This window comes from Eptesicus fuscus, chromosome 12, assembly GCF_027574615.1.
Source record: "Eptesicus fuscus isolate TK198812 chromosome 12, DD_ASM_mEF_20220401, whole genome shotgun sequence".
Lineage (NCBI taxonomy): Eukaryota > Metazoa > Chordata > Mammalia > Chiroptera > Vespertilionidae > Eptesicus > Eptesicus fuscus.
In genome coordinates this window covers 16,579,648-16,605,496 of record NC_072484.1, presented here as the reverse complement: position 1 = coordinate 16,605,496, position 25,849 = coordinate 16,579,648, and the positions used below count along the sequence as shown (strand labels likewise).

The 25,849-nt window shown below is 43.3% G+C and overlaps 1 protein-coding gene across 4 annotated transcripts in view; it reads left to right on the top strand.

Annotated features, from left to right (window-relative positions):
- The window catches only part of DTD1 (D-aminoacyl-tRNA deacylase 1), a 173,958-nt gene that overhangs the window by 30,036 nt on the left and 118,073 nt on the right, over positions 1-25,849 (top strand). For 2 of the 4 annotated variants that reach the window (XM_054723941.1, XM_008141125.3), the window contains exon 4: positions 2,482-2,588. In XM_054723941.1, the coding sequence (XP_054579916.1) occupies positions 2,482-2,588 (107 nt within the window). Of the gene's footprint in view, positions 1-2,481; positions 2,589-2,850; positions 3,079-4,191; positions 4,245-25,849 lie in introns of those variants that run through there. The other 2 variants (XM_054723942.1, XM_054723940.1) reach the window with 2 other exon arrangements.

Here is a 25,849-nt window from a genome sequence, read left to right as displayed (position 1 = left end):
GTGCCTTTGAGCTGGGTCTCCAGTCTCTAGCACAGGGGCTGGCACAGTTGCTGTGGGTGAAAAGTGGTGAGTGATTCTTAAACGTGGACTTGATCTCATACACTCCCTTTGCTCCGTAATGGTGGGTGGGAGCAAGAGTTCTTGGCAGTTCTCGGTTTCTGAGGACTCACTAACTTTACTCTGTGGACCCAACTTTTTTCTTAATTTTCGATTTATCAGAGGTGGTATGCAAGTAACCCTCCCTACATGTCAAAAACAGTGTGTTTCCTACTTTAAGAATCATCAGCAGTGTTTAGGCCCAGCGCTTAACAGAGGTCCTTGGTTGGATGGAGTTGACGTTCTGTTTTTTTATTAATTACTTTATTGATTAAGGTATCACATATTTGTCATCAACCCCCTCCCCCCGTTCCCTTCCCAATCCCCCCCACACGCAAGCCCCCCTCCCCCTGTTGTCCGTGATCACTGGTTAGGCTCATATGCAAGCACACAAGTCCTTTGGTTGATCTATCTCCCTTCCCCACCCTCCCCTACCTTCCCTCTGAGGTCTGACAGTCTGATCAATGCTGTTCTTGTTCTTCAGTCTATGTTGTTCATCTTTTCCCCTAGATGAGTGAGCTCATGTGATACTAGGAATACACTTATAGGAACTGAAAATGAGACAAGCAATAATGGTTATGCTGAGAGGCAAATGAATCAGTCTGTAGTAAGTTTCCTTCTGGGCCAACAGTTCTTTTGAGTCCCGGTTTCTATGTCCAACAGTTGTTAATGTGTTCATAACAGCAATGATATTTCAGTTCTGGATGGTGGACAAATGGTGGTATTGCAGGTCCGACCCTCTCTGGTTTGGTCCTGGGCAATCTGCAGTGACGCATATCTGCTGACTGCTAGTATGGCAAGGCATCGTCAGTGTCTTCCATCTCTGGACTGTTTCTCTTCTGACTTCATGGCTGGAGCACTCCTGTCAATTCCTCTCTGTTGCAGGAATCCACATGTCTCGGAGTTGTTTTCTGAAAATATACAAACATATTCTCGACCAAAAGTTAATAAAGGAATATTTTCTATAAGTTTGACTTGTGATCCTTTTTCATTTTTTTGCCCAAATGATTTTCCTTTGGCTTGTTTTGACACCATGTATGTTTTACCTGGGTGACTTGCGGAGTTGACGTTCTGATTAATCTATGACAACATCTCTCAAAGCGTATTCTTGGTTTTCTTTATAAATGTAAGTCAGCCTTTGAGGATTAATCAGACACAGTTGAATGGGTTTGGGTGTTAAAACAGAAAATTGGGAATAGAACACAGAGAGGTGCTCTTTTTGGGGCAGCCTGTGGCCAGTTTGACTGCATTTTCTGGAAACAGGATCATTCTGCTGCCTCAGTCGGGTAAGGAGGGAACGTAGCGTAGGGGGAGATGGGTGGCCCCCAGCTCTGGGCAGTCCCATCCTGTGAAGAGTGAGGTGTCTCCTCAGTTCTCTGCCCTGAGGAGCCGTCTGTAGGTTGACTGGCCTTTTGACCCCACAGTGAGGGAGCAGGACCTTCTTTCTACCTTATACCATGTGGGCCTGTGGGCCAGTTACAGGGATGTTTATGAGATTGTTTTGAGGGATCATCCTAAGCTTTCTTTTCCTTTACATTTAAATCGTTTAAAAATTATGAAACATACAGAAAATGGATACCTGTGTACTCACTACCCAGATGGTCCTATTTATTTCAGATCTCTCTCAAATCCCACCACCTTCTACCTTCTCTTCAGTATGAATGCTGTTACTATCCTGAATTTGCATTTGTCTTTCCTGCCCATGTTTTTTTGACACACACACACACACACACACACACACACACACACACACAGATATATACATCCATAAATAATATAACTTGTTTTGATGTTTAAAAGTATCATAAATGATATAATGATGCGTCCTCCTTACAAGTTCCTTTTATAAAGATTGCATTATGTTTTTGAGATTTGCCATGTTGACAGATGTGGCTGCCTTACAGTATTCCATTGAGGAACTGAGGTAGTGTTTATGCATTCATTCCCCCACTGAGGGGACAGTCAGATTGGTCCATTTCTTTCTTTAATAAACACTGCCAAAATGAACCTTTGAGCGTTTCCATTTGTTTAAGAGTTTCTAGGGTAGTCTCATCAAAGAATTCCAAGGTTGTAGGTTTCATTCAACTTGAACTTTACTGGGTACAGCACCAAAATGCCCTCCAAGTACTGATACCAGTTTACTCTCCTGCCATTTTCAGTCCTCTAACCCACATTTCCCCCACTCTTCATGTTACCAGGTCTTTTAATTCTAGTCAAATCTGTAGGGTGTGTGGTACCTCTGCTGTTTAATTTTGTATTTACCTCACCACTGGGGGGTGGACCATTCCTACACCCCAGGCTTCTGATTATACTGAGATAGGTGTGCTTTATTGATGGGTAACCTGAGGTCTCAATCTCCTGTAACTGTTTGAATTGCTCTTTCAGATGGCAAGTTTGGTGCCTACATGCAAGTCCACATTCAGAACGATGGGCCTGTGACCATAGAACTGGAATCTCCAGCTCCTGGCGCTGCTACCTCCGACCCAAAGCAGGTAAATCTGGCGTTGGGATTTGTTCCCTGGGTGCCTGTAACATCTTTTGGCTTCAACTTAGTCCCTGGAGCAGTTCTCAATCTGGTGGACACAATACTTCATTGCAGAATTTATTTTAATACATCCCTTCTCATCTGCTCACACCTGCCCCCGTAGTGCCGTGGCAGGCAGGGACAGCACTTCTGCCTTGTCTCCTCCTGACTTTGGAATCCAGAGAAAATGCCCTTTACTGAGAGCCCAGTTCTTTCTGTTCTCTGGCCAGGTGCTTTTTCACCCATACGCCACTGGGTGGCAGCAGAGTAGCGGCACAACTCCCCTTGGCTCTGGATTCGCAGGTTCGCCCATTCAGAATGACTACCTGCAGTGTGTTTTATCCCAGGTGTAAGCAGATGTGTCAGCTGTGGTTCTTTGTAAAACCTAATTTTTCTAAAGCAATATCTGACCTGGATTTGCTGCCAACTCTGTAAGCTTTCAGAAAATATTAAAATTAAACTTGAGAAAGGAGCTCTGTTGATTGTCCTTGTAACCCATGGTTCTCTCATAGATGCTCAACACTTCTAAAGGCTTTAATTAACACAAACACTTAATAGCCTTCCAGACAGGGGAGCGGGCAGGAAGAGGAGTGAGAACTGAAGGGACATCCCTGTTCTTGCCTCCCTCCTTGCTAAGAGGCTGGGAAGCAGAATGATGCAATAGATGCGGGGAAGCATTATATAAACTTAAAGCTCTATGACCTGTTCAAAGTTATAATTTTCACAGGGAACATCACCTTTCTCTTTTGTTACTGATTCTTGGCTTGACAGAGAAGCAGGAACATGTCTGATGCAGCATTGCTAGACTTCAGAGGTGATAATTGAGGTCCCTGGAATTACCGATAACTTTAAAGAAATCACAAAACATCCACATGAAAATTTAAACTTTTTTTTTGTTTTAACTTATTTATTTATTTATTTATTTATTTTTATTTTTTTTAAATTACTTTATTGATTAAGGTATCACATATTTGTCATCAACACCCTCCCCCCGTTCCCTTCCCAAACCCCCCCACACGCATGCCCCCCTCCCCCTGTTGTCCGTGATCACTGGTTAGGCTCATATGCAAGCACACAAGTCCTTTGGTTGATCTATCTCCCTTGTCCCCACCCTCCCCTACCTTCCCTCTGAGGTCTGACAGTCTGATCATTGCTGTTCTTGTTCTTCAGTCTATGTTGTTCATCTTTTCCCCTAGATGAGTGAGCTCATGTGATACTAGGAATACACTTATAGGAACCGAAAATGAGACAAGCAATAATGGTTATGCTGAGAGGCAAATGTATCAGTCTATAGTGAGTTTCTTTCTGGGCCAACAGTTCTTGTGAGTCCCGGTTTCTATGTCCAACAGTTGTTTATGTGTTCATAACAGCAATGATATTTCAGTTCTGGATGGTGGACAAATGGTGGTATTGCAGGTCCGACCCTCTCTGGTTTGGTCCTGGGCAATCTGCAGTGACGCATATCTGCTGACTGCTAGTATGGCAAGGCATCGTCAGTGTCTTCCATCTCTGGACTGTTTCTCTTCTGACTTCATGGCTGGAGCACTCCTGTCAATTCCTCTCTGTTGCAGGAATCCACATGTCTCGGAGTTGTTTTCTGAAAATATACAAACATATTCTCGACCAAAAGTTAATAAAGGAATATTTTCTATAAGTTTGACTTGCGATCCTTTTGCATTTTTTTGCCCAAATGATTTTCCTTTGGCTTGTTTTGACACCATGTATGTTTTACCTGGGTGACTTGCTGTTAGCATTACAAATGAAAGTTAATTTTCTAAAGTAAAAATTTTCTAGATGTAATTTATTTGCAGGATATTTTTCCTTACATGATATTCTTCTACTATCCCCCCTTTTTTGGTTTAAATATTGGGAGGCTTTTGGAAATTTTATGCTGTAATCTTGATAGCTTTTAAATTTTACTTTTTTGCACTAAAATGTGACTGCTTTAGGTTCATTATATGTTACGCAATTTTCTCATGAGATGAACTACCAATAAAAATTTTAGTTAACACTTTAGTAACAGCTTTTTTGTCCAGTACAATTGATTTTTCTAGAGTATTTGCTTATTTTGATTGGCCAATTTAAATTAGTCTGAAAACTTGACTACTATTTTACTGTCAAATTTAATACTCTAACAACCATCTTGTTTTACCCTGTAATTATTAGTGAAGAGGATTATTTGCCTTCTTGAGTAGGCCCTGAGCATTCCTGGTGCTAGGCTGGATTTAGATATCATAGACCCCAGTTCCCCGGATCATGGGTACAAGACATCTCCATCAAGTCTTGTTGCAGTGAGAGGGCATCTGCTGTCGGCCAAGTCTCTGTTACCTGGGTCCCGATTTGAGCTGGGCATGTGAAGCTGAGCAGCCATGGGGGCAGGAGATCTCCTTCAGCAGGGGTGAGGGTTCAGGCCCCTGCAAACTTGGGGGGGTGAAGGTCTGTGCCCCACCTCTGTTGACCCCCAAGTTCTCTCCTGATGGCCCCTATGCGACTGTGCCTATCTTAGGTTGTTCCTTCCCTGAGGAATCTTACCCGTCTCTGGCTAACCAGCCATCCTCTGGGGCCAAGCAGGGTGACGTGAGGTTTAGTTCTGTCTCCTTGGTCGCCTATGCCCCCATGAAAATTTAAACTTTTTATACTGAAATAATTTGAGACAGAAAATTGAAAAAGGAGTCAGAGTTCTCATAAATCCTTTACCCAGATTCCTTGAATTTTGCTGTCTTTCATAGTCATAGTACACTGATCAAAACATTGAAATTAATACAATATTCTTAACTACATGACAGATCTTATTAAATTTCACTAGTTTTCCCCAATGTCCTTTTTCTGTTTCAGGATAATCTCACATTGTATCCAAGTAGTCTTCTCCAGTCTGTGACAATCCCTCCGTCTTCCCTTTTCTTTCATGGCCTTGACACTTTCCAAGACTACAGGTCTGCTGTTTTGAGTCATGTTCATCAGTTTGGGTTTTCTGCGATTGCACTGAGATGTTGTACTTTGACAGGAACAGCAAATAGCACAGACGTGATCTTGTGCCCTTTTTAGTGTATCATAGGAGGTGCATGATATTGAATTGTCTTATTACAGGTGATGTGAACCTTGATTCCTTGGTTAAGGTGGAGTCTGCCAGATTTTTCCACTCTACAATGAATTTCAACCTCTCTCCCTTTGTCTGCCCTCTTGCTCGTTCATAGCAGTTGACTCTTTTTCTGTTTCACAGAGAAAGAAGCTATGGCTGGCACTGACCCTGCCTCTCCATTCCCTCTTCCTGCCCTGGCAGCTGAACTGTCTTTTCTGGTGCTGAGGACAGCATCCCCCCCCCCCCCCCCCCCCCTCTCGCTCTCCCCCCCCCCGCCCCCCCGCGACTGGTGCGTAATTTGTGAGGCTCAGGGCAAAATGAAACTGAGGCAGCCCCTTGTTCAAAAATTTTAAGGAATCTGAAGATGGTAACAGCAGAGCATTAAACAAGGGTGGCGCCCTTCTGAATGGGGGCCCTGCCTGTGTGATTGCACAGGTTGTGCACCTGTGGAGCCAGATTAACGAGGGCTATGGAGCTCTTCTCACCCTTCCCACCCTCCCCTCTACCTTCTCAGCAGCCTCCACTAAGCCCTTTGTCCTCTTGTCAAGTCAGTTTGTTTCTTTCACTCATTTGTGTGTTGCTTTTTTAAAAAATATGTTTTTATTGATTTCAGAGAGGAAGGGAGAGGGAGAGAGAGAGAAACATCAATGATGAGAGAGAATCATTGATCGGCTGCCTCCTGCATGCCCCCCACTGGGGATCGAGCCCACAACCCAGGCATGTACCCTGACTGGGAATCGAACCATGACCTCCTGGTTCATGGGAGAATCATTGATCGGCTGCCTCCTGCTAGCCCCACACTGGGGATCAAGCCACAACCCGGACCTTGACCAGAATCGAACCTGGGACCCTTCAGTCCGCAGGCCCACACTATACATTTTTTTTTATTTTTTTTAATTTTATTTATTTTTTTTTCTTTTTAATATTTTTTATTGAGGTATTATATGTGTACATATCTTACCATTACCCCCCCCCACCCCACACCCACACATGCCCTCCCCCCCCAGAGTTTTGCGTCCATTGTTTATGCTTATATGCATGCATACAAGTCCTTCATTTGATTTCATAACTCCCCCACCTCTCCCTAACTTTCCCCCTGTAATTTGAAAGTCTGTTTGATGCTTTACTGTCTCTGTATCTATCTTTTTGTTCGTCACTTTATACTGATCTTTACTATCCCTAAATGAGTGGGATCATGTGGTATTTTTCTTTCATTGACTGGCTTATTTCACTTAGCATAATGCTCTCCAATTCCATCCAGGTTGCTGCAAATGATGAGAATTCCTTCTTTTTTATGGCAGCATAGTATTCCATTGTGTAGATGTACCACAGTTTTCTGATCCAGTCATCTGCTGACGGGCACCTAGGCTGTTTCCAAATCTTAGCTATGGTGAATTGTGCTGCTATGAACATAGGGGTGCATATATCCTTTCTGATTGGTGTTTCTAGTTTCTTCGGATATATTCCCAGGAGTGGGATTACTGGGTCAAATGGGAGTTCCATTTTCAGTTTTTTGAGGAAGCTCCATACTGTTCTCCACAGTGGCTGCACCAGTCTGCATTCCCACCAGCAGTGCACGAGGGTTCCTTTTTCTCCGCATCCTCGCCAACACTTGTCGTTTGTTGATTTGTTGATGATAGCCATTCTGACAGGTGTGAGATGGTACCGCATTGTTGTTTTGATTTGCATCTCTCGGATAATTAGTGACGTTGAGCATGTTTTCATGTGTCTCTTGGCCTTCCTTCTGTCTTCTTTTGAAAAGCTTCTATTTAGGTCTGTTGACCATTTCTTTATTGGATCATTTATCTTCTTTTTATTAAGTTGTATAAGCTGCATGTAGATGTTGGAGATCAAACCTTTATCAGTGATGCCATTTGCAAATATGTTCTCCCATGCAGTAGGCCTTCTTGTTGTTTTGCCCACACTATACATTGAGCCAAACCCGCTAGGGCCCGTTGGCTTTTAAATATTCCCAGGAATCTCCAATTGAGAAGTACCTCCATTTTCTTCCTTCTTGCTGCCTCTTCAGTGTACTACTCTCATCTGCAGAGACTCTCACTGAGTTCCCCAGCGACCTCCATGTTGCTTTGTGTCATGACTGTGGACTTGAAGGCCCACCTGACTTGACCGCTCAGCAGCTCTTGTCACCGTTGCCCTCTTGTCCCTGGAAACTGTCTTGGACCTTGTTTTCCAGGATACTGCTCTCTCCCAGTTTTCCTCTTGCCTCTGGTGGCTCCCTCTGGTTTTATTTTTTCATTATTCTGTAGTTTTGATGGATTGTTCTGCTTTAATTGTATTTGAATAAAAAATGTAGTCAAGTTTTTGTTCATTCTAAATATTTTTCTAGAAGTGGTAGAGTATGGTAATACTTCATATCTTTAGGATCTTCAACCTTCTTTCAACTAGTGCCTCCTCTTTTCATCCTCTCCCCTCCCCTTTATTAATCCTCTCCAGAGGATTTTTTTAATTGATTTTAGAGGGAGAGGATGAAAGAGAAACATCTATTGGTTGCCTCCCTCATGCATCCCGACCCGGTATTGAACCTGCAACCTAGGTATGTGCCCTGCCTGGGAATGAGACCCGTAACCTTTTGGTGTACTGGACAGTGCTCCAACCAACTGAGCCGCCCAACTAGGGCTCTCTTTCCTTCTTTTTAAAAAATATATATTTTATTGATTTTTTTACAGAGGGGAAGGGAGAGGAATAGAGAGTCAGAAACATCGATGAGAGAGAAACACCAATCAGCTGCCTCCTGTACACCCCCCACCGGGGATGTGCCTGCAACCAAGGTACATGCCCTTGACCGGAATCGAACCCGAGACCCTTGAGTCCACAGGCCGATGCTCTATCCACTGAGCCAAAGCAGTCAGGGCTCTTTCCTTCTTTAAAACAAAGCAAATAGGCACAAATTTTTAAACTTCTAATGAGGCATGCTAACATAACTTATTAGGATAAGAAAGTCTTTTATTAGTTATTTCTAAATCTTTTGGAAGCCTTTTTCTCAATTGTCCTGTGTCCGTTTCAATTATTTATACAAGTTAGCTGACCCTGAAGTCTCAGACCCTGGAAAACTGCGCAGATTTCTGTCCTCCGGCTGTCCAGTAGGTGGCAACGAGTAGGCATGGAAGGGGCCCATGTGATGGTGGCTGCCGGCCTTACCTATGGCCTTTCCCAGCCTTTCCATTCTCAATAAGAAGGGACTCCCTTTGGGCAGAAAGCTAATTTGTTTATTTCTATGTTGGTAGGAAGACTGCAGCCAAATTCTTTTTAGTGATAGGTAGACAAGCATTTATATCCACTGAGCTTTTAATTCTAAGTGTTTTATTTTCCCATTATGATTCAGCCACTGTAGTAGTGAAAACTGCATACATTACAAAGGAATGATTCCTTTGGCAAGTTTTTAAATGTAGGTTCTTTAAACCATCTGAACAAATAACAATGTGTGTGTGTGTGTGTGTATGTGTGTGTGTGTGTGTGTGTATCGAGTGTCTTTTTTGTATAAAACGGTGGGTTTAGGGCAACATAAGCTTGGAAGGTTAGTAACAGTGAAAGAGGTAAAGAATGGTATATGTCAACTTAGGACATGCCACAGCCCATCATGTCAGGCTTTTCTTACAGCTGAGGCCTGAGTGCCCAGCCTTCTGTGATTCTCTGTTACCTGCTTTACAGCCAGCAGTTCCTCACTCTCTTATGCTTTACCTAATCTTTCCTCCAAGAACAGGTTGAGCTCTTTTCTACCTCTGGGCTCTGGGCTCAATGTCAGTGTCTCCTCTTCAGAGGAGGTCCTCTGACCCCCTTGATTCCAGCGAGCCCCTGCCGGCTACTCTGTCACGCTGCTCTGATGATTTATGTCATAGCACTTAGCACCATCTGTTATCTGCTTGTTTCCACGCTCCTCATCTGTCCACACCCTCCTAACATTTAAGCTTCCTGAGTCTTGTCCGCTGCTGTGCCTGCCCCAGGAGGTGAGCCCGGGTGTAGTTGGTTTTGGAATCATGTGTCATGGGCCTGTGAACTGTGACATCTGTGAATGCCCTGAGTTCTGAGAAGGCTGGTGCCATTGCTGTCACCACCGAGCTGGAGAGGCCCCCCGGGGACTGGAGGTGTTAGCTGATCTTGAAGGATGCAGAGGAGAGGAGGCATCTCAGTTGCTGTTTCCAAGCTTGTGCTGCACATAGGGGTAGGCCCTTGTTTGTAAGAGTCCCAGAGCTCTATTCTGGGTGAGGCAGCTACTGCTGTGAAGACCGGACTGGTGAAGGTGACTCGTTGTTTGCCTGCCTTAGCCAGATCTGCTTTCGGAGCTGGCCGCTGAAGCCTCTGCCGTTTTGCCATGGCTGCATCACACTGTCCAGAGCACTTACAGGCTGCTGTGTGGTCCTATCATGTGCCCTGACAGTGAGAAGTCGGAGGAAGAGATTACATTCTTGCTCTGAAGGACGTACTTCTAAAGGGAATAGGGAGTAGAAGCGGTAGCAGAACCACCAGACAGAAGCTGTTCTCCCTGTTGCATTTAAAAAAAAGTTTTTATTGATTTCAGAGAGGAAGAGAGAGATAGAAACATCAACAATGAGAGAGAATCATCGATTGGCTGCCTCCTGCATGTCCCCTACTGGGCATCAAGCCCTTGACCGGAATAGAACCCGGGACCCTTCAGTCCGCAGGCTGATACTCTATCCACTAAGCCAAACCAGCTAGAGCTGCATTTTTATGGAAGAACGTGATCCTGGTAGGCACATCCTGATTATTACTTAGAAAAGATTGCTGAGTGTGAATTCTTCTGTGGGTGACTAGATATTGGGAGATTTCAATGCCCTGATCAGCCATTCCTGACAGTAGAAACTTTTTCTTGCTCTTGTTTTAATCTTAAATGCTTTCTCTTTAGTTGGGGGTGGGGAGTTGCCTGGGTCTCACATGAGTGAGGTTGCATGTGTAGGAGAACAGATGGGTGTTTTCCTGGGCAGGAGGGGCATTTATAAGTGAAGGGCTCTTCCTGGAGCCCAGGCCCCACCTAGTTTATAGTGTTGCCATTAATAATTTATATTATCATTTATTTAATGGAATTGAAAGACTCCCTAAATTGAAATGCTGGAAGAAATAAACTTCCAGATACTCTTTGAATTAGCTCATGTGGTTGTTGATAAATCACTGGGGTAAGCTGACCAGTGAAAAATGGTACCTGGTTTCTAATTTTATGATTCTCTGAATATCGCCGTCACTCTTATCCTCCTCTCTGTACACTTGTCTTATCATCAACATTCATCATTATGCCTGGAAACGGTGGAATGTCCAGATCGAGACATTCATGATTTCTGTAGGATTGGGAAGAAAGAAGTAGGGTAGATAGTGAAGTGGGAAAAGAACTCGTTTTGATTTCATTTATTTGTTCTTCTAGTGACCGGGGAAGCCTTCTCAGTGATACTTGCTGTGGATTCCAGACTAGGACACAGGTGGCAGCTCCATCGCGGGTGCAGATGGGCTCACAATTCCTATACATTTCAGTTTGAGGGACAAATCTAATGAGCAGTATTCTGCATATAAGTAAGAATTATGTTGATGCACAATAAGTTTGCATTTCTTTTTAAAAAAAACTTTAAAAATATATTTTTATTGATTTCAGAGAGGAAAGGAGAAGGAGAGAGAGAGAGAAACATCAGTGATGAGAGAGAATCACTGATCTGCTGGGGATCAAGCTCACAACCCCAGGCATATGCCCTGACCAGGGATTGAACCATGACCTCCTACTTCATAGGTTGAGGCTCAACTACTGAGTCATGCCGCCAGGCTACATTTCTTCATAGAAGAACCTTTATTTAATGTAGGTTTTCTCTTTTTAAATTTTGTTTTTAGAGTTGAACTCCAGATGCTAGTTCCTCAGTTTCTGTTGGTTTCAACTCAGTTTTTGCGTGGCCTGAGCCAACTTGCCACGAGTGTGTGCTTCTGAGTCTGGTTGCCAAAATGATACTGAGACCCTGTCCTTTATTCTGATGATTAGTTCATTTTGTTGCATTGATTTCTTGAACACACATTGGTTGAGGGTCCAGTTTGTTTGTACTGCAGTGTCACTAAAACAAAAGTGGACACTTAGCAAGAGCTTCTTGGTGACAGAGTTTTTGTTATTGCTCTTGCTCATCTTCGTCACAGTGTCATGCTGGACGTGGCGGTGACCCTGAGTCCTGGGTCCTCACCTGCTGCACGGAGGGCTTCCCAGCATGTCGGGGCTAGCGCCTGCCAGGCCTCTTGGGCTGTGGGAATCACCCCTGGTTTGTCTTCAGTGTGAACACCCACTTTCCTGGGTTAGGAAACAGCACAGCCCTCTTCAGAGAGGATTGGGTGTGCAGGCGGGTTGGCTCCTGACCTCCCTCAGCCCTGACCTCTGCCCACTAGCAGCCAGAATGTGTATCCTGCTAGTGGGGGTACCCTGCCTGGGACATGCATATCTGGCTGGCAGGAAAATTGGGATCCTTGTAGATGTATGTAGATGTTTCTGAGCAGGCTGGCTTTTCCTAGTTGGGGAGGTGCAATGGATCGCTTTTATTTCAGCATTTTAATTTGTTTCCATATAGACAGTTGTCCCAGCTGGTACACCATAGAATTAAAAAGAAGCCTTTCCATGAGATACGTGCCTGTGCCTCTCTGCCTGATGGATTGACCACTCGATTGACCTTCATCTGACCTTCTTAAATCCATAGCATATGTTACCAAAATTGCAAACGTTGAAGTTTGTTCCCTGCTATTGGAATATGGCTGATAAATTAAAAACTATGATCTCCTCTTCTACTTTTGACACCTAAAGCATTTCTAATCTCCAGCTAGAGGAAAACACCCGTTTTGCTTTTAACATACCTCCCAGGGCACTAATGGGTCAATGCATTTAAAGGGCTTTATTTATTTGTTCCTGTGTATGTGTTTTGGGAAGATTCTAAGTTATTTTAATCTTCTAATCTCATTGGTGGATATGTTCAAAAAGTTGGTCTCTAAGGTAAGGAAACTTCTTACCTTACTGACTTGACCTGCTAACTAGCATCTTATTTTATTCCCAGAGGAGGGGGGTAAAGTTTATCCTCTGTGGATTTGTACATCGAACACAGCAATAATTTAATTAGACAGACTCAAGGTTTAAATTTGGGATTCTCAGCTTTTTAGCTAATTTAGTAGGCGCTTTCTAGCCTCAGGCAAATGTAAAAAGATGTTGGGTAGGTCAGTGGTGTTTTGTAGGAAGCCTTGTCCAAACATTTGCTTTATTAACATGGAGAGGGAAGAATGATCCGAAGTGATAGAAATAAAAAATGAAGCTCTTCCTATAATTTTTTTAAAAAAACTGCCAATAGATAAAACACTCAACTGCACAGAAGTGTTTTGCCAACATACCCTAGTTTAGGTGCAGTCTGACTGAAAGGGCTTTATCTTTTTAAATAAGTTGGTATCTAAGAGAAGGGAAGGATGGGTAATTGGGGTATGAATTTGGTAAGTGGACTTTTAGGGGATCACGAACAGCTCTGGGCTTGTCCTCCAAGTTTTTGTGTATCTGTGTGTGAGTGCCCTTTTCTAGGAGGGTTTAGGACTCGCATCTGATTCTTGGAAGGCCCCCCAAAAGTGAAGGTGCTGGTAGTTTGGGACTGTTGTGTGCAGGGATTTCGTACTCACTCTCCACCAGATTCACTCAGGAAGTGTTCGAGGTCCTCAGAGGGCTGTTTGACGACCCCTGGCTTCAAGCCACTGAGGGTGCATATTAAAATGTAGAGTGTTGGCATTAGTCCGCTCCCCCCAGGTTTTCTGAACCACAGTTCCTGGCATGTCTGGATGTGGAAGGCAGAAGAGTAGCCGATTTATGTTTTTAACTGGTTCTTCGCGAGCTCGTCAAATACACTGATGTTTGAGAGCCATTGGACCTGAGGAAATTGGAGATCGCCATGTTTATCTGCTCTAGGTGTTGATCTCCTCTGGACCACCCTGTCCTCTCCTCCCCGCACCCTCAGCTGAAATGTCTAAAAATACTTTATGCCTTATAATTTGTATTACTGCAGCTGCCAGGAAGCAAGATGTCTAGGCTTGATTATTGAGGTCATATGTGAGGCTGTTCTTATTCATCAATGCCCCTTGGCCCCTTAACCACCCCACCCCCTGTACACACAGCAGCGATGAAAGTATTCCCAAAGCCTTCCTGATACAAGTACAGATGTGTCAGGGAAAAGCTGGTAGGGCAACAATAGCTCAATACGTTAGTGACTGATGATGGGTCTCTGTGCTGAGTGACAGTGAGGCATGTGCTAGTGGAATAACGTGTTTCTTAAGAGAGATGAACCCACTGAGTGGGTTCCCCAGTGGCGGGGTGAGATTGCAGTGGTATAGCCTTTTAAGATTTTTAGTTGAAAAGCTATTTATAAATCTCTTAGTTTTTTTAGGTACCAGACATGGATGGAATACCCTACTCATCGGTCGATTTATTGATGGGATTAGAATAAAAACTCAGGATGATCAACACTTAAGTTTTGTTTGGAGAATTGCAATTTATTGAAATGTATAAATGTCAAGGCTTCATGGGCAGCTGGCTCAGCATTTACATTTTAACACACATGGGACATTGTTAAGGGTTCATATTTTATTGTTCGTTTCTAAATCTAAGTGCTTGGCGCTTGTCAGAGGGAAAAATGGATTTCTTTTTGGAAGAATATGTTTCCTGGTGCTCATTGAACTTGGAAATTTTGGGAAGTAATTGTCAGAAGGGCGGTAGCAGCTCCTGAGCAGAGCAGAAATCCAGGGCTGGAGGAGGTGGCTGTGCCTGGACGCCGTGTGCCTTTGGCCGGTGGCAGGCCAAGGGTCTCACAATTGCTACCTGCCTTATTCCATCACCTTAGTCATTTTTGTCAATCTGAAATGCAGAATAGCACTCCCATGAAGATTCTTTACATAGAGTGTTTTACCTTGACTATTTTCCATAAAATGTGAAGGTAATTTCTTTTTCTATTTTTAATCGTGAAAGCGAATCCCGTAAGTCTCAATTTCTGTGGAATGGAAAGATTGGAGTTTGTGGCCTTGTTTCCATTTTCCACTCCTCCTGCTCAGTTGGGAACATGCTGCCCACAGAATATGCCCAGCAGTGGCTCTACTCTGAGTCGCTGCACAGTTGGACTGCAGAAGGAGGGCACAGGCTGTTATTAACTCCTGGTGTCACTGTTGGGTTATGGAATCTTGAGCAGATAAGTACATTTTCTATAAAGTTTCATTTCAAAATCCAGACTAGATCTGGCTTTATGCTCTGTGTATTCTTTCTTGTCTGTCTGTTTCATGTTGTCCCTTTGCCTCCTTCACTTTCTCCTGGGAAGAGTCATGCAAGTAATGTGTTAACTTGGAAGTGCTAGTTTAGAAATCTTTTTTATTCATAAGTTTTTTATAGTAGTCCTGGGTAGAAAGGTATTTTTATAGAGACAGTTCTTTTACTGTCTTTTATTTTTCTCATGAGTCCATAAAATAACATTTTTATATCAATTTCTTGTTATATATAATAGGTAAAATCAATATCCTTTAAAAATTAGAAATTTAAGATATACTAAAGATGCTTTTAACTATAATCTCTCATTCTCAGAGGCAACACCATTAATAAGTTCTATGTATTATCTTCCAGACTTATTAAAAAATGTTTACTCACATTTACACATACTCATAGAAAATACATGGTATCTCTGGGAGTATGTATATAATAACATTTTAAAAATTGTAGTAAAATATACATTAAATAAAACTTACAATTTTAACCATTAAAAATATGTTTTTATCTATTTTAGAGAGGAAGGGAGAGAGAGAGATAGAAAAAATGACAGAGAAACATCAATTGGCTGCCTCCTGCACACCCGCTACTGGGGATCAAGCCTGCAACCTGGGCATGTGCCCTGACTGGGAATCAAGTCAGTGACCTCTTGGTTCATGAATTGATGCTCAACCACTGAGCCACACCAGCTGGGCTAACCATTTTGCAATTTTTAAGTTTATAATTCAGTGGCATTAAGGACATGTTGTTGTGTAGCTATCACCACCATCCATGTCCAGAACTTTCTCATTTTTCTAAATTGATATTCTATTCATTAAACACTAACTGCCTATTCCCCTCCTTCCAGCCTGTCTCTGTGAATTTGATTACTTTAGGTATCTCAAATACCTAAATGAGGCAGCCATTCGATGTTTCATATACTATTTGTCCTTTTGTATCTGGCTTATTTCACTTAGCATAATGTCTTCAGAGTTCATCTGTGTTGTAGAATGTATCAGAATTTCATTCATTTTTAAGTCTGAATAATATTTCATTGTCTGTATAAACCACATTTTGTTTAACCGTTCATCTGTTGATGGACCTTTGGGTAGTTTCCAGTTTTGGCTGTTGTGAATAATGCTGCTGTGAACATTGGTGTACAGATATCTCTCCAAGTCCCTGCCTTCAGTTGTTTTGTGGAATTGCTGGATCATATTCATAATTCTTTGTTTACATTTTTGACTAATTGCCCTATTATTTTCCACTATGGCCACATAATTTGCATTCCTACCATCAAGGCACAGGGTTCTCATTTCCCAACATCCTTGCCAACACTTAACTTTTCTGTTTTTTATAATAGCCATCCCAATGGACTTTTTTCCTGAACCAGTTGAGAAAAAGTTGCATACCTGATGCCTCACCACACCTAAAAACATTAATGCATATTTCCTGCAAACAAATGCATTTCTTTTTTTGAAATATATTTTTATTGATTTCAGAGAGGAAGGGAGAGGGGAGAAAGAAATAGAAACATCAATGATGAGAGAGAATCATTGATTGGCTGCCTCCTGCATGCCCCTACTGGGGATTGAGCCTGCAACCCTGCATGTGCCCTTGACTGGAATCGAACCTGGGACCCTTTAGTCCTCAGGCCGATGCTCTATGTGCTGAGCCAAACCAGCTAGGGCACAAATGCATTTTTTACAAAGAACAAAATACGTATTAAAAGCTGAAAATATCATTGGCATTTTAGTACCATCCAATCTTCAGGCCCTATTCATGTTTTAGCAGTTTCCCCAGTAACTAGTCTTTTATAGTGGTTTAGAATCACGTGTTACATTTAATTGTCTTTAGTTTCCTTCATTCTAGATAAGTTCCTCAGAATTTCCTTGACTTTCCTGACCATGGACCTATGGAAGAGTACAGGCCAGTTATTTTGAAAAAATGTTCCCCAATTTGGGTTTTCTTAGCCATTAGATTGAGTGTGTGTGTGTGTGTGTGTGTACACATACCTATGTGTATGTGTGCACATGTTCTTGACCTAAATGGTACTGTATTGCATATGCCATTCTTTTTTTTTAAAGTATGTTTTTATTGATTTCAGAGAGAAGGGAGAAGGAGAGAGAGATAGAAACATCAATGATGAGAGAGAATCATTGATTGGCTGCCTCCTGCACTCCCCACACTGGGGATTGAGCCCCAACAGGGCATGTGCCTTTGAGCAGAATCGAACCCGGGACCTTTCAGTCCGCAGGTCAGCACTCTATCCACTGAGCCAAGCTGGCTAGTACCATATGCCGTTTTGAAACATTTCCCCCCCCACTACCTAACAATGTCATTTGTTTTGTTACGTCTATAGCTAGCTAGTTTATTCATTTTACCTGCAAGATAAGATTCTGTCATATGAATATACTAAATTTTGTTTAGTAGTTGTTTTTTTAAATGGATTTATGGAGTTGTAAGTTTTTTTTTTTTTAAATATATTTTATTGATTTTTTACAGAGAGGAAGAGAGAGGGATAGAGAGTTAGAAACATCGATCAGCTGCCTCTTGCACACCCCCTACTGGGGATGTGCCTGCAACCAAGGTACATGCCCTTGACTGGAATCGAACCTGGGACCCTTGAGTCTGCAGGCCAACGCTCTATCCACTGAGCCAAATCGGCTTTGGCTGGAGTTGTAAGTTTTTTGCTGTTACTAACAATGGTGCCAAAATCACCCTTGTTTATATTTCTTTCTGTGGATGTAGATTTTCTAGGCAATAGACTTTTATTATTATTTTAAAAATTTGAAATATTTCAAATATGCTAAAAGTATAGAGAATAATATAACAAACCCACCTTTAGCAAATGTTAATATTGGCTATAGAATTTTTTAATTTGGTAAATTTGTTGTCACATAAAATAAATGGGAGTTTTACTGCGGCTTGTTGAAAGTTAGTGTCTTACTGAGTTAGAATTATTGTTGATGAAATTGCCTCAAAAGTGTGTAACTTTATTCAAGAGAGAGAGATATTTTGGGAAAACCATCGGATTTAAAGAACAGAAAACATTAGGCTTATCACTCAGATGTGAACAGTGAATAAAATACCAGGTAGACTCATCCAACTTTTATTTTAGTTTTTCCTTATGCCTTTTTTAATACAATTTAATAAACTGAGACAGGGGGAGGAAGCACAAAAGGTTAAGAATAATAGACCTGGAAGCCCTGCTCAGAAAACTGGTGTAGACTCATTTCTCATCATGGATCCATTCCTTGGCTCTGGTGTGAGGTGAGATGAGAAGTATGTTCAGGAATTCCTTCCAAGACTATTTCAGTACCCAGGATAGATTTTTTAAAAAACTTTAAAAAAAAAATTGACTTCAGAGTAAAGAAGGGAGAGGGAGAGATGGAAACATCAGTGATGAAAGAGAATCATTAATTGGCTGCCTCCTGCATGCCCCTGGAACTCTGGGATCGAGCCCACAACCCAGGCATGTGCCCTGAACTGGAATTGAACCTTTACCTTCTGGTTCATAGGTCGATGCTCAACCACTGAGCCACACTAGCTGGGCCCCAGGGTAGACTTTTGATAAATCAGTTCTGTACCCATATGTGATATTAGGCCAATCAAGGGAAGAAGAAGGAAAGGAGACAGGTCAGAGCCCAGCTTATTTCACCAAGCCATGGGAAACAGAATTCTCTAAAGATAAATAAATATATAAATTCAGGACTTAGAGGGAAATGATAGGAATAGGTGGCATCAGGAATTTTATTGGAGCTGCTCATTTTTTAACCTGAGGAAATGGAGCTACAGAGGAGGATCCTAATTCACATGCCTGCAGGGAGAGATCAGTGTGTCTCTGGATTACAGGGTCTTCAGACCGCTTGGAGGTCTCTGCCAGAAGCAAAGGAACATGGCCAGTTTGTCTTCTCTCCAGTCCAGGAAAATGTTATCCATTTTGAGCTTTGGAGACATAGTCTCAATACCTAGAAGTGAAGTCTCCGTGTTCCTGATGCTGGGTGTTTCATCGATTTTGCTTTTAATGCTTAATAGCACCTCAGGAGAATTCCTCTTGGCTTGTCTATGGATAGTCGAATAAAAGGAACCACAGAGGTTTCTTAATATTCACTGCACTAGGATCCTGTTCCTGGCTGATATGGCATCTTTCAGTTTTTGAATTATGCTGCCTGTATCAGGGCTAAGGAGAAAAAGTCTGTGGCCTCCCGCCTGAAAGACAACAACAATAACAGTGACCACACCCAGGAACTAGTTTGGGTCTTTTATGGATTCACTGTCCACGGTGTTTGAAGTACTATATATTTTATTATAAAAATGAAATATCTGTATTTTAGCATACAGCAGAGTGGATGTAACTTGTTTCAGTAATCAGTTTAGGATTCTGGCATAGATAGTAATTCTGAGGGTTTTTTCTACTTCCTTTCTAGGATGCAGAGTATTTGGCATTGGATGTGATGCCGTCTTGGGCCTCAGATTGTTGCTGTAGGTCTTGGAGGCCTGTAGGTGTCACTGTAATGAGTTTCAAGGCTCAGAGAGACCAAAGCAGAAATGAGCCCTCTCTGGACAAGGGTGAGAGCAGGACAGCCACATCAGACCTTCACCGTGTACTGTTTTTATGGCCATCAAGACCCGTGATAAGCTGGCAGCATTTTTTCTACAAGCGGCTTAAGTACCCATTGTAGAAGAAGAGTGTTGTATGAGCTTGTGCTGCAGGTGCACACTGGTGAGCTTGTGGTCAGCATCTCAGCATGGGTGGCAGGGTTGTTCCCAGGCCTCCTTGGAGTTTCATGTCTACCATTCACCCCATCTGCCTCTTTGTTAAAGGCTGGGGGATACATAAAATGCAGAGTTATAGCTTTTCCCTTCTTGATTTTCCTTCCTGAAAGCCCTTGAGGAGTGTGAAGGACGGAGAAGAGGAGTGGTCCAGAGCAGGGCTGGGAGCGGCGTGCCTGGGACCTCTGGTTTGCCTGCTACTAGGTGACTTTGGCCACATTGAGAACCCCTTGGTTTTGGTGTTAGAGGGTTGGGCCAGATGATCCTTTGGGGCCTTTCTCGCTCTAGAAATCTGTGATTCTGTAGTGTTGATGGTTGGCCATGTGTAGGACCTCCTTCCTCATCTGTCCTCATTGGTTCTCTCTGTTGACACTGTTTTTCCATAGGAATTTATTCTCCAGAAGAAACCCACAACCCCAGGTAGTTTTTAAAGCTCCACTGGAGACTATGAGGAACCGTGCAGGCAGCGATCTCTCTGTACCTTGATGGAAATCAGATGGCAGCAGAGGAGGGCATGTTAATGAGCCATATGGGCCCGTTGTGCTTCAGGCTTTTCAGTCCTGACCTTCTGCCGCGAATCAGTTACATTTGGCTTTAACTTCAGCTCTGCAGAACAAAGTAAAGCCCTAAGAGTGGGGAAAAGGAATTCCTTTGCTCCTCTAATCAATCAACTTAAAAGTCTCAAAGGCCAAGTATTTCAGAAATAACAAATGCAGATAACTTAACATTTGTATTAAAAATCTTTATCTTCCAGATGTATTGGTGTTTTTATTGGCTTTGAGTAGGCTAATTTCTATACTTGATCCATAACTATATATTTAAAAATTGAATCAGTTACCTCCCTTTGTTTTCTTTTCACAAGTATTTGTTGACCACTTTTCATGTGCCAGATTTTGTGTTAGTCATGCATACAAGAAGAGAAATAAGGCATGTGTTCTTCAGAAGGCTTGTACTTCAATGATATGGAAATCACACTGGGAGGGTTCTGAGGGGACATTATTGACCTGCTGCTGAGGGAGAGAGTGGAATGCATAGAGTCTTGGGTGGGGGGATGGTCATCAGAACAGGTGTCCAAACATTTGGGTTGAGTCTTGAAGGATGAGGAAAAATTGCTGGGTCTGAAAGCTTCGGACAGCAGCTGGCACATTCCTGGAAGAGTGTAAACAAGGGGTGGGAGGCTTGAACCTGCCTGGTGGGATAACAAGCAGTTGAGTCTGGAGGGGCTAGAAGGTGCCAGTGGAGAGGAGGACGATGAGCCTGGAAAGGCATGCAGATGATGGCAGTGTTCAGTGTCCTGCTAAGGAGTTGGGGCTTGGTCCTTTGGCAATGGCCAGCCACTGTAGCAAGTTCAGCAGGATGAGAAGGTTAGGTTTGCTCGTTAGCTATGACCCTCTTGTAGCAGGATGGCAGATAGATTGGACTGGGGAAGACAAGAGAGGCAGGGGCACAGACCTGAGAGGTCAGCCCTGCACTGGGCCAGACTAGAGGGGAGCAGAGTGTGGACCAGATGGACAAGGGGTGACAGGGAGCCATGGAGAAGGGATTGATCAATTGTAGAGGATGAGGATGGTCAAGAATGTGGCTTGGATTTCTGGTGGAGGACCAGGGTGGTGATTTTCAACCATTTTCATCTCATGGCACACATAAACTAATTACTAAAATTTCGAGGCACACTCAAAATTATATATTTTTTGCCAATCTGACAAAAAATAGGTATAATTTTGATTCATTCACACCAGATGGTTATTGTTGTGTTGGCTGTTGCTATTTTTTAAATCTGACAGTCTAAGGGAAAAGAGGTCAGTGCCCCTGACTAAATAGTCAGGTACGCATGTTTTAAAAATTCTTGCAGCACGCGGGTTGATAATCTCTGGACTAAGGGTTGGTGGTATCATTATCCTAGATGGAGTCCACATCAGGGACATGGCTTTTAAAAGGTCTTTTTTGTTTCTTGAATTACTGTGCGTCTTACAAGTTGCTCTATTTGTACATCTTATCTCATCTCTCTCTGGTGCTGTTAATTTTCCTCATGCCCAGGGGACCTTGGTAGTTGATGACCGCTTTGTTTACTGTAGGAAGGTGGTGCAGTTTTCTCATCTGATACCATGTCAGGCTTTGCTGAAAGTGCCAACTGCAGGATCTGCAACTGTCTTTTGGTGTGTGCCTTGTACCTTGTAGCCTCAATCGAGGCCGCTATTTCTCCACCTTGGATGCACGTTAGAATCACCTATAAAAACTCCCCATGCCTAGGTTCTACCCTAGACCCGTGATACCAGATTCTCTGAGGGTGGGATCAGAGGTTGTTCCAGGCTGTAGCCAAGATTGGGACTTCAGGTGGATGGACCAGAAGGACAGGCCGTTGTCCTGGCCCATTGCCGGAGTGGGAGTCTTTTACCTAGAGCAACTACAGGTCTGGCTAGATACTTTTCAGGGCTCAGTGCAAAATGAAATGCCAAACCCTATTCAAAAAGAAGGAAAAAATTCCTTTTAAGGTATTACAACGTAAAATTATTTTCTTTCTTCTGGGGTCCGTCTCTGGACTAGTGATGATACTTTTTATTTACTATTTAAAGCCATTCTAACCAAGGACAAAAATAAAATTTTAATTATGAAATTTATGGTTATCTTTAAACTAGTAGCCCGTTTGCATGAAGATTCGTGCAATAGACCTTCATTCACCTGGCTGCCTGCACCAGTTTTCTGCCGGCACCGGGGACCCAGGCCTTGGCTGTGGCCACCGCCTTCTGCCTTCTTTCAGGGTCGGGGCTTGGCCCTGGGCGGTGGCCTTGGGCTGGCTGCACCCAGCGTCCCTGCGACCCGATCTCAGGAGCGAGCCGACCCCCCAGGTCGGCTCGCTCCTGCAATCGGAGCAGGCACCCCGCTGGCGCCCAAGGCCCGGGAAGCCTCTGGCGGCTTTCCGGGCCTTGGGCTCTGCCGTACCCCAGCGTCCCTGCGACCCGATCGCAGGAGCGAGCCGAAGCCTCGGGCGGCTTTCCCGGCCTTGGGCTCCGCCGCACCCCAGCTTCCCTGCAACGGTTTCCTGGTGGGTGTGGTTGATGGGCGTGGCTTGGTTGGTGGGCGTGGCTTGGGCATAGCGAAGGTGTGGTCAATTTGCATATTTGTCTATTATAAGGTAAGATTGTCCAGAGCCAGTTTTAACAAATTTAATTTATATGTAGAGTCACTAAAATTACCCAATTAGTATTTTGTGGCTTGTACATGCATATTTTGTTCTTACCAAGACAGTGGAAATGTTGAACAAAACTAATTTACCTATTTTTGTTTTGCTTATTGATAAAGGTACGTTCTGGCAGCACTCTACCTTTGGTTTACAAATGAATAAAGAAGGACTGACAGGGAAGGAAAAAGATAGTTTTTGCTCTTTCTGCATTCAGAGCAAGTTCTGGTTCAACACAAAGTGTGACCGCTTGGGGCTGTCAGCATCCTTGCTTGCTCAGTCCTAGACATAAACACACTTATTTTATGCTTCCTTTGAGTGCTCTGAACTCCCACACACTGTGGTCCACGGAATTCAGAGTTCTCAGAATGCTGTGTGAATTCTGTGCTCTGAGAATGCCGTCTGTGAATCTGTGCTCTCAGAATGCCGTCTGTGAATCTGTGCTCTGAGAGTGCCGTCTGTGAATCTGTGCTCTGAGAATGCCATCTGTGAATCTGTGCTCTGAGAGTGCCGTCTGTGAATCTGTGCTCTGAGAGTGCCGTCTGTGAATCTGTGCTCTGGAATGCCGTCTGTGAATCTGTGCTCTGAGAGTGCCGTCTGTGAATCTGTGCTCTGAGAATGCCATCTGTGAATCTGTGCTCTGAGAGTGCCGTCTGTGAATCTGTGCTCTGAGAGTGCCGTCTGTGAATCTGTGCTCTGAGAATGCCGTCTGTGAATCTGTGCTCTGAGAATGCCGTCTGTGAGACTGTGCTCTGAGAATGCCGTCTGTGAGACTGTGCTCTGAGAATGCCGTCTGTGGCCTCAGTGCTCTCAGCATGCCGTCTGTGAATCTGTGCTCTCAGAAGGTCGTCTGTGAATTGTGCTCTTGGAATGCTGTCTGTGAATGGGGCAGTAGGAACGGCAATGGACATACATATTGTCTATGTATCCTCTGCTCTGTGCATGCTTCATTGTAGGACTTCACCCACAAAACACATACTCGAAAATAAACTTATTAAGAATTTCAAGATGACGGTAGCAGAACATTAAAGCAAGTGCAGACCCTTTGATCCAGAGGCCTTGTGTACCTGCTCAGGTCACCTGCCCATGAGGTCAGCCCTGCCATCCTCTGTCATATTGCAGCCTGTTCCTCTTCCGCCTCTCCGCAACATTCCACACTCCCAGCCGCCTATCCTGGCCACCTTTCTTCATAACAGAGCCTGTCCTCCCTCCCTGTACTTCTGACCTTCCTATCCCGATCACCCTAAATCACTCCATCTCTGCTGTGTACCAGTACTTCTGGGCCCCTACCTTGCTACACTTCTTACTACTTTTGTAAGACATTACAACTGTATGTATTGGTTATTTCCTTTTAAAAATTGTCTATTTCCCTGCTAGGATATAATTTCCCCAAAGGCAGGATCTTAGACCAATGAAAGGAAGGCTGTAAGCAGTTCAGAATTGAATATGTGATATTTGCTGTCTAAGAATATCATGTTATAAAGTAGGCATTACAAATTAATGGCAGATGAAAGGGTTTCTCAGTAAGCAGTAATTGGGTAACTGGTTGTCAATTATAGAAAATTAATCACTTTAGATCCTGACTTTATACCACACTTAAAGTAAATTCCAATGGAATTAAAGAGATAAATGTAATTCTAAAAAATCTCCTGGAGGGACTGGCCTTCCTAGAAATCAAAGTGCATTACAACACGACAGTAATGAAAACCAATGGTGCTGGCAGAGCAAGAGAGAAACCATCCTATTGGTAGACTAGATGAGAGACCTGAAAGAAAACCCGATTATTTATAAGAAGTTTGGTATATAATAAAGATAGCATTTTAGATCAATGGGAGAGAGGCAGATTTTCAACAAAGGAGTTATGATAACTGGTTAGTTAGTTTTAAAAATTGAATACAATAGAGATATATGCACTTACGTGGAAAAACATAGTAGCTGTATTATTAGATGAAATAAGTCATCTCCAAAGCATACCTGTGGTATGATTCCAGTTATAGAAAAACAAAGACTATCTGTTGATGTATAATCTGTTTATCTGCTTACCACTTCATATGGATCTGCCTCTTAGTAACTTTTGGAAAAGAGAGGATTCATCTTAGACCCCTCATGACTGGTCCCCTTGAGAGTTGCCTCACTGCGTCTTTGGCCCTGTTGGTGGGGCTCAGCTGACTGTGCTCCTGGCCAGTACTGGAACTCCTGGGTCCCAGTTTTAGGCAGAGCCCTGGGCAGCCAGCTCCACTCTGAGACAGGCCGGTGTAATTTCTTTCTAAAGGGTGAACTGAGCATTGAGACTTCTCAAAGTTCCCCAGATGATTCCAACATTCAGCTAATGCTGAGAACCAACTGTTCTAGTTTGATCTGGTAAGAATTCCTCCTTTGGGGCATAACACAGGATCTCGGCTAAGAATGCCCCTCCAAAGGGACAGGGCACAGGGCTCACTAGATTCGTATAGTTGTATAGGGATGGAGATGCATCGGCAGCATTTCTAACCGGCCCATTTATTAAAGTGTTCAGAATGCCTTCCAGGGTTTGCTCTCTAGGGGATGGGAGGTGGGGCTTTTAGCCACTGGTTCCTGCCTCCATTGGCTGTGCAGGCAGGCAAGCAGGCTCCCATGGCTTCCGTGATGGCCCTGAGGAAAAAGACCCTCAGTGCTTTCTTGCGGGGTCCAGGTTGTCAGCTGAGTTGGAAGCGTGCATGGTACTGTCTGCAGCAGCTGGGGCTGACATTAGAGGTGGGCCAAGGGGGTGGCATGCGGGCACTCAAAAGGGTCTGCATTTAAGTCTTGGCATATCCTCATGCATCCCATCTTTAAAGTTAAGTGCACTTCTAGGCATTTTGGGGGCTTCCCAATAAATATTACCTGAAAAATAATAGTTGTAAGAATAAAATATTCTTTGAAGCAGTGAGAGAAAAGTCCTATTTCTGTTTTATGTTTTCAGTTTGGTAGAGTAGC